Source organism: Geotrypetes seraphini, chromosome 16 (genome assembly GCF_902459505.1).
Source record: "Geotrypetes seraphini chromosome 16, aGeoSer1.1, whole genome shotgun sequence".
NCBI classification, from domain to species: domain Eukaryota; kingdom Metazoa; phylum Chordata; class Amphibia; order Gymnophiona; family Dermophiidae; genus Geotrypetes; species Geotrypetes seraphini.
This window is the reverse complement of record NC_047099.1, coordinates 1,063,763-1,077,399: the sequence shown is the minus strand read 5'-3', so window position 1 is coordinate 1,077,399 and position 13,637 is coordinate 1,063,763. Positions and strand designations below refer to the sequence as shown.

Sequence of the window (13,637 nt, the reverse complement as noted above, 5' to 3'; positions counted from 1 at the left end):
CCTTAGCCCCTACTCACTTTGAAAAATAAAGCAGGCAAGGTTCCTAGAAGGGACTTGGGATCCATTGTGTCCCTCCCCCCTGTAGTAATGCAGTTAATTGAGTCCTAACAGAACACAGAAGGTCCTATTGGGTCCCTCCACCCTCTGTCCCAGTAATGCATTTCTTTACAGATGGATACAGGTAGAAGTGGGTTACACGGTGCAAGGTCTCCAGCAGTCTCTCTGCAAATTCTCCTCTTAAGGTAAGGTATGAAGCTGTTTTGGATTTTGCCTCACCTTCTCACATCTAGGTCCAAGAAATTTTCACACAGGTGGATTCAAATTCAGGAATCATGTGTCATCTATCAACTCTTTGACTGTTTCATCTTTCCTCGCTCCTCTTCTCTGATTCTCTCCCCCCCCCCATCCAAGCCCTGCCTTCCAGTCCTCTCCCTTTCAACCTCCTTTGCATCTAAGTCAATCAGTTTTATCCCTTCCTATCTCACTGCCTTTCTGACTGCTCCAGCTGTCGGATTTGATTTGTTCTATGTGCGGGAGAGGGAAGAAGAGAAGCAAAACAGTCATTAGAAGAGAGAAAGAGGGGAAAATACAGGAGAGAGAGAGGGACATCAGGTGCATCTCACGGTAAGAAAGGTTCTTAATCTGAACAAGCGGCTTCCCTGGGGAGACGGTCAGGTCTGGCGATTGAACAGAGAGAATTTATGAATTAATGCAGTTTTGTTTACAATCCACTTTTCCAAAGAATGTTTATTCAAAGTTAAGTGCAATTTATTCAAACAACATCATAACACCAGGTAATATCAAATCAAATGATAGTAAAACTTTTCTTTCATTACTTCCTCTGCTTCCTGCCCTAATTCAACACGTTGTCATTCTGTCCTTATTGTCTCAGATCAGGAATAAAAAAGAAAAATAATGTAGATTGTGAGCCCACTAGGAACAGCAAAAGGTACCTGTATAGAACATGTAAAATCACTTTAATTGTACCATAGAAAAGCAGGATATCAAATTCCTCCCCCCTCCCCTTTCTATAGCTCTCATGACTTCTTGTGCTTTTGCAACACTATGTTAGGATAACAGGAAGTGGTTGGAAGTGTTTGGGAGATGACCCTGAGTCCCATAAAGATGGGGCTCAGAAAGATCTCAGGAGTCATCTAGTCAGTGAAAGATGAGGATGAGAGAGACCACAGAAAGTCACGTTAGGAAAGACCTCAGAGGTCACCTAAAGTCAGAGAAAGATGGAGCTGGGATGGACCTCACCTATAGTCAGAGAAAAATAGGACTTAGGAGATCACCTAGAGTAAGAAAAAGATGGCAGTGAGCAGGATCTTAGGTCACCTAGAGTCAGTGCAAGATGGAGCTGGGAGGGACCTCAGAGGTCACCTTAAATCAAAGAAAGATGATAGCTAGAGAAATATAAGGTTGGAAGGATCTCAGGTCACCTAGAAAGATGGGGCTGAAAAGGATCTCAGGAGGTCACCTAGAGTAAGAGAAAATTGAGAATGGAGCTGGAAAAGACTTCAGGAGGTCACCTAGAATCACAGAAAGATGGGGCTGAGAAGTATCTCAAGCAATCACCAGAATCAGAGAAAGATAGGGCTCAGAGGGATCTCAAGAGGTTACCTATCATTAGAGAATGATGAAGCTGTGGGGGATCTCAGAAGGTCATCTACATTTAGAGATAGAGCTGAAAAGGATCTCAAGAGGTCACCTAGACTCGGAGAAAAAAAGAGACTAGGAAGTACCTCAGGAAGTTATCTAGTGTTAGAGAAAGATGACAGATGAAGCTGGGAAGGATCTCAGGAAGTTAACTAGAATCAGAAAGATTGGGCTGAGAGGGTCTCAGGAGATTATCTAGCGTTAGAGACTGGGAGGGATCTCAGCAGATCATCTAGTCAGACAAATATGGGGCTGTGAGAGATCTGAGGTCACTTAGTCAGGGAAAGATGGGACAATATTTCTTCAGTTCTGTGATTTTGGGTAGAGTTTTAAGAAGTGAATGGAATTCCAGTTATCTAATGGCCTCTTAACATTCCTTCTCTCTCATTATTTTTTATCCCTTCATTCTCCCCTCTCCATCATCCAGTCCAAGAATTCTAAGCACTCCTAAGGTTGACAGCTTTGATGGGGGAGATGGAGCAACTAAGACAGGAGGCAGAGCAGCTGAAAAAGCAGATCATGGTGAGTACAATTACAGGTTTACTGAGATCCACTTGTCACTCTTGCAAGACTCAAAGCATCCTAGAGATACTAAGATTTCTCCTCTCCAAAAGATACTCAAATTCCCATACCATAACCTCTTGATACTCTGATCTCTCTCCTTCTGAGACGTCCAGGCTCCCTTTCTCTTACCTCTAAAATGCTAGGATCTCTCTCCTCCTAAGAGGAAGGCAACCAAAATGGTACAGAGTCCTCATTAGAAAACATGAGTAGAGAACTGAAAGCCTCAATATGTATACCCTGGGGGCAAGGTATTGATGAACAAACAAACCTTTCTCAAAGACGGAGAAGTTGTTGAATTAAAAGATATGAAATGAAGATACGGGGAGAGACTTAAAAGCAACATCAGGAAATACTTTTTAATGGAAAGGATTGTGAATGCCTGGAAGGTGGTGAAGACAAAACCAGTGACAAAATTCAAAAAGGCATGGGATAAATACTGGGAAGCCATCGGAAGGCGAATCTGTGATTGCAAGTTGTCCACTCGGGCCTCCAGAAGGAAGCCGGTGTCGAAGAGAACTCGGCGGTACTCCAGATGCTAAGACTGAGTCAACCGGCTCTTGGACAGGTAAACATGATGACAGATAAAGGCCAAATGGCCCATCCGCAGCATCCACTATCTCCTCCTCTCCCTATTGGCTAAGACTCTTAACATTTGCATCTCCTCTTCCTATAGGCTAAGGCTCTTAACACCTGCATTGTGATGTCATAGAGCTTTATGGTTATAGAAACATGATGGCAGATAAAGGCCAAATGGCCCATCGGCAGTAAGCATTATCTCTTCCTCTCTCTAAGAGATCCCAGGTGCCTATCCCAGGCTTTCTTGAAATCAGACACAGTCTCTGTCTCTACCACCTCTACTGGGAGACTGTTCCACGCATCTACAACCCTTTCTGTAAAAAAGTATTTCCTTAGATTACTCCTCTTAACTTCATCCTATGCCATCCCAGCGACAGCAGTAACTTTGCAACCCAAGCCGTAACCTGGGAACTGTCCTGAAAAGAATTTGCTTGGATCAACCAGTTGTCCAGATAGGGATGAACCAAAATGCCCTCCTTGCACAAGGCTGCCGCCCCGACCATCATAATTTTGTTGAATTACTGCAGAGCCATGGCCAGACCAAAGGGAAGCACACAAAACTGATTGTGCCTTCTATGATCACAAAGCAAAGGAAGCACTGATGGGAAGCCCGAATCGGAACATGCAGGTAGGACTCCATCAGATCGAGAGAAGTCAGGAATTCCCCTGGCTGAACCACCAAAGTGATAGATCCCGGGGTCTCCATATGAAGATGGGACCTGGAGCCCCCTGTTGACTCCCTTCAGATCCAAGATGGACCAAAAAGACCCTACCTGCTGGTGTGAAACTCACAAGGAGGCAATGGGATTAATGCTATGATGTTGATCAACCACTGTAAGGTCTGAAGAAAAGCCCACTTCTTCCAAACGGCCTGACGAGAAGATAGGAAATGATCTGGGAAGAACTGAGCAAATTCCAGAGCATAACCGTTCCGAATCAGGCAAAAACGCCTCCCCAAAGAAAAAATAATCATCCCACAAGACCCTCGGATCACTTGGACAAAGCTGGGGGAACTGGGTCAGAACCAGAACTGAGGGGATCCGAATCGGGGTGGACACGGTGGGTGAAAAACTCAAGACCCCCAGGGAGGAAACAGGACCCCTGGCCGCCTGAAGATAAGGGTAAAACAAAATTTTGGGAAAAACCCCCTGGCGGCACTGCAGGACTCGCTGCCAAAGCAGGAGACCCAGTAGAAACCTGCCCCTGTCTCTCCAATACAGGAGGAAGGTCATTTGAGGCTGCAGCCAACATGGTCCCCCCCCCCCCCAGCTCAATCTGACACCACATATGGGGACCAGAAGGCCTCAAAACAAAATCCAATTGCCCTACACTAACTCAGGAAAGACTGTACAGGCTTACCACCTCCATCTGCTGGAGACTGAGAGCAGACTGATTGTACTTGAGACTGCACAGCCCACTTGTACTACAGCCAAAAGTTTGTGTCTGTCTCCACCTGCTGGTCATGGTGAGCTATTACCCATCAGTGAGCTGTGCCAGTTTGGAGAGACAATTAAAGAAAAAGAAAGTTAGACTACATTTCCCGGCATGAAACCAAGCTTGGATCAATCTCTTTAGATTCAGTTGGTTAGTAAGTGGTCCTGTTGAGAGAAATATGTAGAGAATGACATGGTGATGGAATTTATCCCCACCTCCTGGTTAACCACAGGAAACCATCCCCGTGTCATTCTTTAAAGAAAGAGGGAAGGATCAGAATATGAATGGGCCCAGCCACTGACCCTCAAGCCTTGCATTGAAGAATGCTAGTATAGAAGGACTGAGGTTGAGATGGACACTGAAGAATGACACCAGATGGTTTCCCGCAGTTATCCAAGGGATGGGGATGGTGACACATTATTTTCTTGCCAATATCCTTTCTGTTCTTTGTTTGCTCCCAGAGACTTCCCTCATTTGTCATTTCTCTTGTTTGCAGGATGCTCGTAAGGTGTGTGCTGATACAACCCTGGAGCAGGTAAGAGAGGCAAACAGTCTGGGATGAAGATAGGGAAGGGGGGAGCTAATAACCATATGAAGGGGTTTTTCAATTACCCCTGGAGTGTCCCAGTAACATCTCTAAAACAAAAGAAACAATCCAACTTGTCTGCAGTGAGTAAATCAAACGATGTATAACAAAATAAAAAAAACCCACCAAAACTGCAGACGATGTACAAAGCACCAGGCGACTTTGATAAAATCTGGTCATCTCAATGATGGTTCTCATGTGTTAAAATGCGGGATCCGGCCCTTCCTCAGGGGTCCAGCAGCAGGATATTATTGGGCAGCATTTATTGTTCTCGATTTGTCGCTCCATTTGTTCTCTACAACTGTGATTTTATCCAATCTGGACCCCTGAGGAAGGAATGTTTCTCCCGCATTTTAACACATGAGAACCATCATTGAGATGACCATATTTTATCAATAAAGTCACCTGGCACTTTGTACATCGTCCCTGTTACATCTCTACCATTGCTGCAGGTGACCTCGGGGATGGAGGTGATTGGACGGATCCAAATGAGAACAAGACGTACCCTCAGAGGCCACTTGGCCAAGGTCTATGCCATGCACTGGTCCACAGACTGCAGGTGAAGCCACGGTGAAATTGATAGACAGGGTGAAGAGAAACCAGAGGGGCATCTCCCAGGCACTACTCTAACCTCTCTAGTGCTATTTCTCTCCAAAATCGTAGAATCAAACTGAAAGCAAGTGTGTGATGAGCCTGGTGAGAGTTAAAGTGTGAACAGATCTTCATCCTTTTTTTCTCCACCAGACTCCTGGTTAGTGCATCCCAGGATGGAAAACTGATTGTCTGGGACACTTACAGCACAAATAAGGTAGTGTACAGTATTCACACCTCTTCTCTTCAGCACCTCCTGCTGGGGGAGGCCAGGACTGCAGCATGATTAGGGACTTTTGCTATTTTTCAGGTCCATGCAATCCCTCTGCGCTCGTCCTGGGTTATGACTTGCTCCTATGCCCCCTCGGGTAATTTTGTTGCTTGTGGGGGACTAGATAACATGTGCTCTGTCTATAACCTGAAAACAAGAGAAGGCAATGTGCGGGTGAGTCGTGAGCTTGCTGCACACACAGGTAAGACCACACCCATACGGATGATTGTGTTGCTTGACAGCCCCCATCCCCACCTCCTACATACTTCCCATGCATCTCCTCCCTCCAGGGTACCTGTCCTGTTGCCGATTCCTAGACGATAACCAGATCGTGACTAGCTCTGGTGACGCTACCTGGTAAGTATTCAAAGTGCTTAAGAAGTGACCACGCCCTGCAACACAGCGTCCCATCATCGCCTGAAAACCTTTTCTTTGTCGCCTCCTAGCGCTCTCTGGGACATCGAGACAGGCCAGCAGAAAACTCTCTTTGCAGGACATATGGGGGACTGCATGAGCCTGGCGGTGGCACCAGACTTCCGGTTCTTTGTCTCTGGCGCTTGTGATGCCAGCGCCAAGGTCTGGGATATCCGCGAGGGGACCTGCCGGCAGACCTTCACCGGACACGACTCCGACATTAATGCCATCTCGGTACGTATTTCTGGCATAAAATGGTTTTAAGTTAACATAATGTGCTCATATCATGTTTGTTATTATAGATCTTAATGTTTTTCATGTGTTTCAGGGTTGATTTTTTATTAGTTGTCATGTTCTATATTTTCATATACGCTTAACCTTCATGTATATCACATTGTTTCTTTTTCAGATGCACTGCAGACACGTTAAGTTGTATAGTTTATATATAATGGATGCAACAGTGTTTCCCGTTCATTCGGGCTACAGTGTGCTCATTAAACCTAGTTGGTGTTTCACTTTAATATACGTTTCCCTGTGTAACCTTTACCTTTTACACTAATGAGAATTATGTTGAAGCCTTTTTCCCTTTATTCTGTGTCCATTACTTCATAACCTCCTTTTTTTTCCATCAATCTTATTTTCTGTGTCATTATTTTTCGTTATTTCCCCGACTTAGGTTGTTTTGGGGGGTTTTTTGTCCTCATTTTTTTTTACCTTCCCCACAGTTAAAGGTCGCACCCACAAGAGATTCGTCTCCAGGCTCTTGGACTACCAGGACTCTATTAGTCCGACCTTCAACTTCCTACATGCATTTTAGAAAACTCTTTAAAACACTCCTCTTCTCAAATGGGATGATCTAGTTTATATAACTCACACTTTCACTATTGAGAAATCTCTCCTATTCACTGTTTCACCCTCATTCTTCCTCAGTTATTAATCTTTAAATCCTTAATTACCAAATGTTAATGTTGAATCTGTTTCTTTGTTTCATTCTGTAAACCGCTTAGAACTGAAAGGCTTGTGCGGTATAAAAATAAAGATTTATATTAAGGAACCCTTGGGGTAAGCCCAAGAACTAGGCAAAGAGTGAAGAATGAAAGATGCGGCTTTCACACTTGGTGGGGTTGGCTGGGTGAGTGAAACTGATGTTTCAGCCATCAGACTGTAGCTTTCTTCAGGATGTGCTGTGAGGGCTGCAGTTTGTCTTTATCTAGGGGGTTCTCAAAGCTGGTTGATTGGGTTTGAGGTGGGAAGTTGGCAGGAAAGGCCATTGGCCATAAATACAGTTTTTGCAGGAAAAATGAGTCAAGAAATGCATATGTACAGTTCTGACTCTTGAGAGGGGGGAATTTTGGTAGAAGGGGAGAAGAGATACTTGTGCTGGGTTCCAGTCCTTTATCTACTAAACTTTTGGATGAGGTTTTGCGGTGCTGTGTTTAAGACAAGCCCTTCGTCTCTGCAGAGATCACATAGGTATCTGAAGGGCAGCGATTCCCATCTATTTTCCTCACGGCAGGAGAAAGCTTTTACTTTGTCCAGCTAAAATAGATTTGTATATAGGGGTTTCTTAGTGAACATGTCATACAAAGGACTCTCATATGCTTCTGTCACACAGTTCTTCCCAAACGGTAACGCAATCTGTACTGGCTCCGACGATGCCACCTGCCGCCTGTTTGACCTACGTGCAGACCAAGAGGTGACCGCCTACTCCCATGATAGTATCATCTGTGGCATCACTTCTGTGGCATTCTCCCGTAGTGGCCGTCTGATGCTTGCCGGCTATGACGACTTCAACTGCAATATTTGGGACGCTCTGAAGGCCGAGCGTGTTGGTGAGTGCCTGACCCCCTTTGCAGGTCACATGAGAGATGGTGGGAAAAAATGGGATTAGAAAATGATTGGCAAGTGTCCACATGTCTTCTTCCCTTCTAGGTGTGCTGTCTGGACATGATAACCGGGTGAGCTGCCTGGGGGTTACCATAGATGGTATGGCTGCAGCCACAGGCTCCTGGGACAGCTTCCTTAAGATCTGGAACTAAAGCACTGAAATCAAATATTATATTACAACTTGTCTTCACTTCTAGAGTTTTGGGTATTATTCTGGATTCCTCTCTCACTTTTAATGACCAGATAAATTCCTTAGCAAAGAAATGTCAGGGCACTATTTTATCAAGAACATTATTTATTACTGGTACAATCCACTGTGTTAGCCCAGTTGGACTACTGTAATTCTATTTATTTGGGTATTAAACAGAGCAGTTTAGATCGTCTCCAGTTAATACAGCGGCCAAACTTATTTTTGGAAAGAAAGTACGACCATGTTTCCCCATTGGCTTCCGCTCCATCATAGGCTACAGTTTCAGTGTGTATGTGTGGTTTTCAAACTCCTCTATGGAATATTTGACTCTTTGATTCCCCTTAGTGGGAATTCCTTTAGATCCTGCTATTCAAGAATTACAACAATTCACAAATTAGCATTTCCTTCTCTGAAAGGTATTAAATGCACCGGGAAGCTTAGTAAATCTTTTACTTTTAAATTGGTGAGAATTTGGACTGGACTCCCAGATTCTCTAAGACTGGTAGATCAATTATTTCAATTTCAAAAAAATTTAAAAACCTGATTGTTTTCACAATAGTTAATTTGATTTTAGCTGTCATATAGTAATTTTAAGCAACTCAACATATTTTTTTTCTAACTTTTTCCATCCATCTAATCTAACTAATTTCTGTTTTTATCCCACAGTTTTTATTTGTTTCATTTTTTAATAAACTGTAAACCGAGTCGCGCTCCTTAAGGAGTAGATTTGGTATATAAAATGAAGATTAGATTAGATTAAAGCAAGGAGGGGCAAAATGATGGCAAAGATGTATCTTCCAGAGGCTGGTGCCTCTCTGCCGGTCACAATTCTTTCTGAAGCAGGAGTGATCAGCGCTGGGACTGTAAGGGGAGGGATATCTGCTCGACTACTTCTTCATCCCCTCTTCTACTTATCCCCTGTTCCAGTAGAGATATTTTAGGTCAGCGCTGGTTTTGAACTTATATTGCCAAAGCATTTCTGTAACACACCTTAGTTATTTACAGTGGGGCAATACTAGACTTATTCATTTCTCACTTATTTCTCTATCATAAGGCAATTACATTAAAACAATATACAATGAAATAATAGGCTTTACTTAGCTAGCTGCTGGTTTTTTATTGGTTTGTTTGTTTTTTGTGTTGTTTTTTTTTTTTTTTTTTTTTGGGGGGGGGGTTGTTTCCATAGTCAAAATCCATCTTGAAATTAAAAAAGGTCTTTCAAGCCTCGGGTCCTATAATGTACCAGGACAGGATGTGAAAAACTTAGGCCTGAGCTGGGTGATTCAGCACCTCCACCCTCACAGCACAGTGGTCTTGGTATATCAGAGAGACCGAGATCATAAGCCACATACCCTGGCTTAGGAGTGATATTCATCACTATCAAGCATTCGGAGAGAGGGAACAACCCTGGCCTTCTAACACACTCCACACCAATGACTATGCAAGACCAAGGCGGCACAGGCAAATCTTTCATCTGCCCCAAACTCCTAAGTGGTTTGGTGTAGCCCGAGGACAGGGTTCAGAGCATCATAGTAATGGCCTTGGCTTCACCTCTTTATTAGGTGTTTATCCTCCTTGTCATATATTTTCTGCAATCAAGCACAGCTTTCAATAAGTGAAAACCAAGGACAGACTTATTAAAAATGAAAATAAAGCTGAGTGTTGAAAGAAGTGACAGTGTTTGTTCAGTTTCAGTGGTTTTTTGTTCCTAGACAGAAAAGAGCTCCTGTGGATGGGATCCTGTTCCCCAAGTGGTTCCCCAGGCAGGGGAACCACGTGTTTGATTGGGGCTTTACAGACTGAACGCAGGGATACTTCAAACCAACACAGGGTTTACACTGACTTAACTGGCTTTATTATAACTACTTCAGTAAATTCTAAAAGCAGGACATTTCAGCAAACAAAAGCATAAAATATTCTCTCTCCTCTGCTGAGGCCGAAGGGGGGGGGGAGGACATGAAGAGGCAGACAAGACCAGTGAAAAAGAAACAAAACAAAACTTAGGACAGCAGAGAATTTAAATATAGGACTAAAGACAAATGGCAGTCTGCTATCAGTGTAAGGTAAAGGGGGAAGTTCCCAGAGCTGGTAGTTGCCCCTGCTCCAAGCAAAGGTCAGAATTTTGGATGATGTATTCTCTTGAGTTCAGTAAACTGCATGTTGTAGGAAGGGCCGTGGTCCCTTTCTCCAAGTCACAACAGATCTGCCAGCCCTAATTTTCTCACACTCTTCCTGCTGCTGTGAGATAGGGAAGATCTGAAGCCCCTCCACATTCAGGGTCATTTATCTAGTGTGGGACCAATGGGTAATTTGCTGTGTTCTCCTTGTCACAGTGATGCTCCCAGACCTTAGGTGATTGTAGCACAGGTCCTCCTGTCAGCAAACCCCTGGGTTCACGCCTGCCATCTGATAACACCAGGGGGCGTTTCACCTGGAAAGAAGAGAATTCATGCAATCTCTTAAGAAACATCCATCATCCTCCCATCCCAAGGCCAGGTCCCATGTGTGCTCTTGCCCGATTACCCCCCTCATTCCTGAAGCCCAAAGAACAGATTGAGATATACATGAGCACATGATCCTAAATGGCACAGGTGGGCGCCTTACTTTGCCATTTCATAGAAACATAGAAATAGATGGCATATAAGGGCCCACGGCCCATCTAGTCTGCCCACCTTAATGTCCCTCCCCTACCTTTGCCCTGTGAATAGATCCCATGTTTTTTTCATCCCTCCCCTTATCGACATAGGACACTCACCTGTCTGTGACAAATGGTGTTTGGGGAATCATCACACAAGGCCTTCAAAGGCAAGCGTCCATGTCCAGCTGGGGTCACCAGCCCCTTACCTCCAGTTGTCCGGGATTTCTGTCTGACAGGCCTTCCGCCACCACCTATGATGGAGGAGAGAGGCGTCAGAGGGATAGATCTCAAGCAGTCCCATTCTGTGAATAATCTACTACACTAAAGATGTTTCCACCCCCCATCACTTTCACTCACTAGATGTCATGGCAGTTGGAGACCGATTTGACCTTTGCATCTTATCTTCAAATCTCCATCCCTTAAGAGCAGTCTGCATTTTTTCTGGTACGTCCTTCACCACCACCTCCTTCTCCTCCAATCTGGATACAGGGTCATCTCCTTGTGTCTCCCCCTGCACATCTCCCTCCTGAGCACCTGGTTTGTCTAAGCTTGACTTGGTAAGCAGCATATCCTCCTCTTCGCTAATAAAAGTCTCACTTAGCTGCATAGCCAGGCAGGTTACAGTCTCTGAAAAAGACGACAGAGGTTGGCACTTTAAGGGAAGCAAGAAATCTCCTCCCCATGTACATTAGTCATTACTTAACCTTTTTATCCTAAGGTCACAATACAAAGATGAGAGGAAGAACTTTCAAAGGGCAGCACAGAATGAAAAAGCTTTTAAGCATCAGAGGAGAGTGATTTTTTTTTTCACTTCTAGAGTCATAAGTTTCTTATTTGCTTGTTTTATCCATAGAAATTCTTCATTTAAATCCATCCCCATACACATGACCATAATGCAGGGATTGCTTTCTAATTTTTGTTCTTTATTTGCTTGCATCACACCCCCCCCAAAAAAACACCAAAAACAACACAAACAACTCTTCCTAAACCACCTCCTTTTCCAGTAGTCCTTGCATCGTGCCTCCACAATCGGGCATCAGATTTTAGGAGAGGAGTGACTAAGCTCACCAGTGTCTGTAGGCTTTAGAGGGGTCCTTGTAATATCATGAGTTGGTGAGCGAGGGTCTACAACACTGACTGCATCTTGCACCACATTTTTCTGTACTTCAGAGGCTGCTGGACTATTCCGGGGCGGACCCACAACCTATAAGAAAAATAAAGCACAAGAACACATGGGCTTGGTTTCAAGATCACATGCTGTAGAAAGTTCTTCCACAAGAATGATTATTCTCACTGAAATCCCAAGTAAAACATTCCTTCAGTGATATTTGTGCAGGCAAATATGGCACTCTCCTTAGATCTGCTACTTTTAAATCTTTCCTCAAGTTACTGTAGCAAGGCAATGGAAGGCAGCTCACAATGTGCTGCTATTAATAAACCTTAAGCATCTGTAATGTGGGCATGCAATTTTTTATTTGTGGCTCAAATTGCTAACTATTAAGTATTTCTACAGCACTGTGCACTAAAACACTTGAGAGTCCCTGCTTGACAGAGCTTACAATTCATGCAAGACAAATTGGCCAAATGAAATTAGGACGTTTAGGTATTAAAACAGGAGAATAAAGATTATGATTTAAAAGGGATTGAAGGGTATAGATAGGTATAGACCACTACTCAGGCAATGGGCCTGATGGGCCGCCGCGGGAGCGGACCGCTGGGCAGGATGGACCTATGGTCTGCCTCAGCGGAGGCAACTTCTTATGTACTTATGTTCTCCAAAAAGTGACTTTTTAGTCTGCATTTGACTAGACCAGGAACAGCATGACATCCCATCCCAGGAACTCTAGGTGCAGGCCACAAGAAGGTGGAAGGAATGGAGCCTGGAGTTGGCAGTGAAGCGGAGAACACCCAACAGTGAATTCCCTGAATGGAGTTCCCGAAAAGGGGCATGGCAGGGAGAAAAGAGAAGGGCCATAAAGAGTTTGACTTGTATGCAGAAACAAATAGGGAGCCAATGAAGTGGTGTAAAATACGGGGAGAAGATAAGCTGTGATCAGGATGGAAGGGGAAAGAAATGGTTTAGAGGAACTGGCGCGGACTGACCGCTTATAGGACAGGGGTGTCAAAGTCCCTCCTCGAGGGCTGCAATCCAGTCCGGATTTCCCCAATGAATATGCATGAGATCTATTAGCATACAATGAAATCAGTGCGTGCAACCAGATCTCACCCATATTCCTTGGGGAAATCCTGAAAACCCCACTTTGACACCCCTGCCATAGGATGTGCTTCTCATTGGCGCCTCCACGCGTGAGCAGACGTCAATGTGATGGCGTCACCAGAGACATGACATCATCGCGTCGCTGTCCGCTCACTTCTGGGTGTTTGGGGGACCCTGTTTTAGAGAAACAAGCGCAGGTTTTAGCAGTTTCTTGGCCCTATACAAGGCCAAGGAGGATCATCCCCAGAAAACCCCGGCCCTCGATTCCGCCTTACCTCAATGGGGGTGCGGGGGATGCCCACGGAGGGCGAGCGCGGATCCAGGACGCGGGCCAGGTGACGAGCGCGCAGAGGCTTTGCCGGGGTGGCCACGGCTTTGCTGTCAACTGAGCCCATAGTCGCCCTGCGCTTGCAAGAGGCAAGTCAGCCAATGACGTAACAACAGCTCATGACATCATGGCCGTCTCCGGCGCTTTTCAAACCTGCCGCCACGGCCAATCCACGCCGCTCGCCTCGCTCATTGGCCAGGCTCTATCCAATCGTCAGAGGGAAACGAGCTAGCAACCAATCGGCGCTGCGCCCGCCTCCCTCCCTCCTCACGCAAGAGCGC

The 13,637-nt window shown here is 44.9% G+C and overlaps 2 protein-coding genes across 2 annotated transcripts; one reads left to right on the top strand and one right to left on the bottom strand.

The window, feature by feature from the left end:
* The first annotated feature begins 230 nt into the window (after window positions 1-230).
* Window positions 231-8,555, top strand: GNB3 (G protein subunit beta 3). The gene is made up of 10 exons (XM_033925691.1): window positions 231-624; window positions 2,087-2,181; window positions 4,730-4,768; window positions 5,272-5,378; window positions 5,564-5,627; window positions 5,721-5,883; window positions 5,972-6,038; window positions 6,128-6,329; window positions 7,711-7,927; window positions 8,028-8,555. Exons 2-10 carry the CDS (start codon window positions 2,125-2,127, stop codon window positions 8,132-8,134), a joined length of 1,023 nt encoding a protein of 340 aa, XP_033781582.1. The 5' UTR covers window positions 231-624; window positions 2,087-2,124; the 3' UTR covers window positions 8,135-8,555.
* Window positions 8,556-9,371: 816 nt separating this feature from the next.
* On the bottom strand, window positions 9,372-13,467 carry CDCA3 (cell division cycle associated 3). Its single transcript, XM_033925692.1, has 5 exons — window positions 13,304-13,467; window positions 11,879-12,014; window positions 11,168-11,437; window positions 10,928-11,061; window positions 9,372-10,603 (listed from the first exon to the last, which is right to left on the bottom strand). Exons 1-5 carry the CDS (start codon window positions 13,421-13,423, stop codon window positions 10,460-10,462), a joined length of 804 nt encoding a protein of 267 aa, XP_033781583.1. The 5' UTR covers window positions 13,424-13,467; the 3' UTR covers window positions 9,372-10,459.
* Window positions 13,468-13,637: the final 170 nt, after the last annotated feature.

Excerpts from the sequence above, each read along its gene's own strand:
- GNB3 (XM_033925691.1), top strand. The coding sequence starts at position 2,125 with ATGGGGGAGATGGAGCAACTAAGACAGGAGGCAGAGCAGCTGAAAAAG. Across the intron at positions 6,039-6,127 it reads AGCTCTGGTGACGCTACCTG|CGCTCTCTGGGACATCGAGA; the intron begins GTAAGTATTCAA and ends GTCGCCTCCTAG. Across the intron at positions 6,330-7,710 it reads CCGACATTAATGCCATCTCG|TTCTTCCCAAACGGTAACGC; the intron begins GTACGTATTTCT and ends TCTGTCACACAG.
- CDCA3 (XM_033925692.1), bottom strand. The coding sequence starts at position 13,423 with ATGGGCTCAGTTGACAGCAAAGCCGTGGCCACCCCGGCAAAGCCTCTG. Across the intron at positions 12,015-13,303 it reads TCCCCCGCACCCCCATTGAG|GTTGTGGGTCCGCCCCGGAA; the intron begins GTAAGGCGGAAT and ends TTTTTCTTATAG. Across the intron at positions 10,604-10,927 it reads ACACCATTTGTCACAGACAG|GTGAAACGCCCCCTGGTGTT; the intron begins GTGAGTGTCCTA and ends TCTTCTTTCCAG.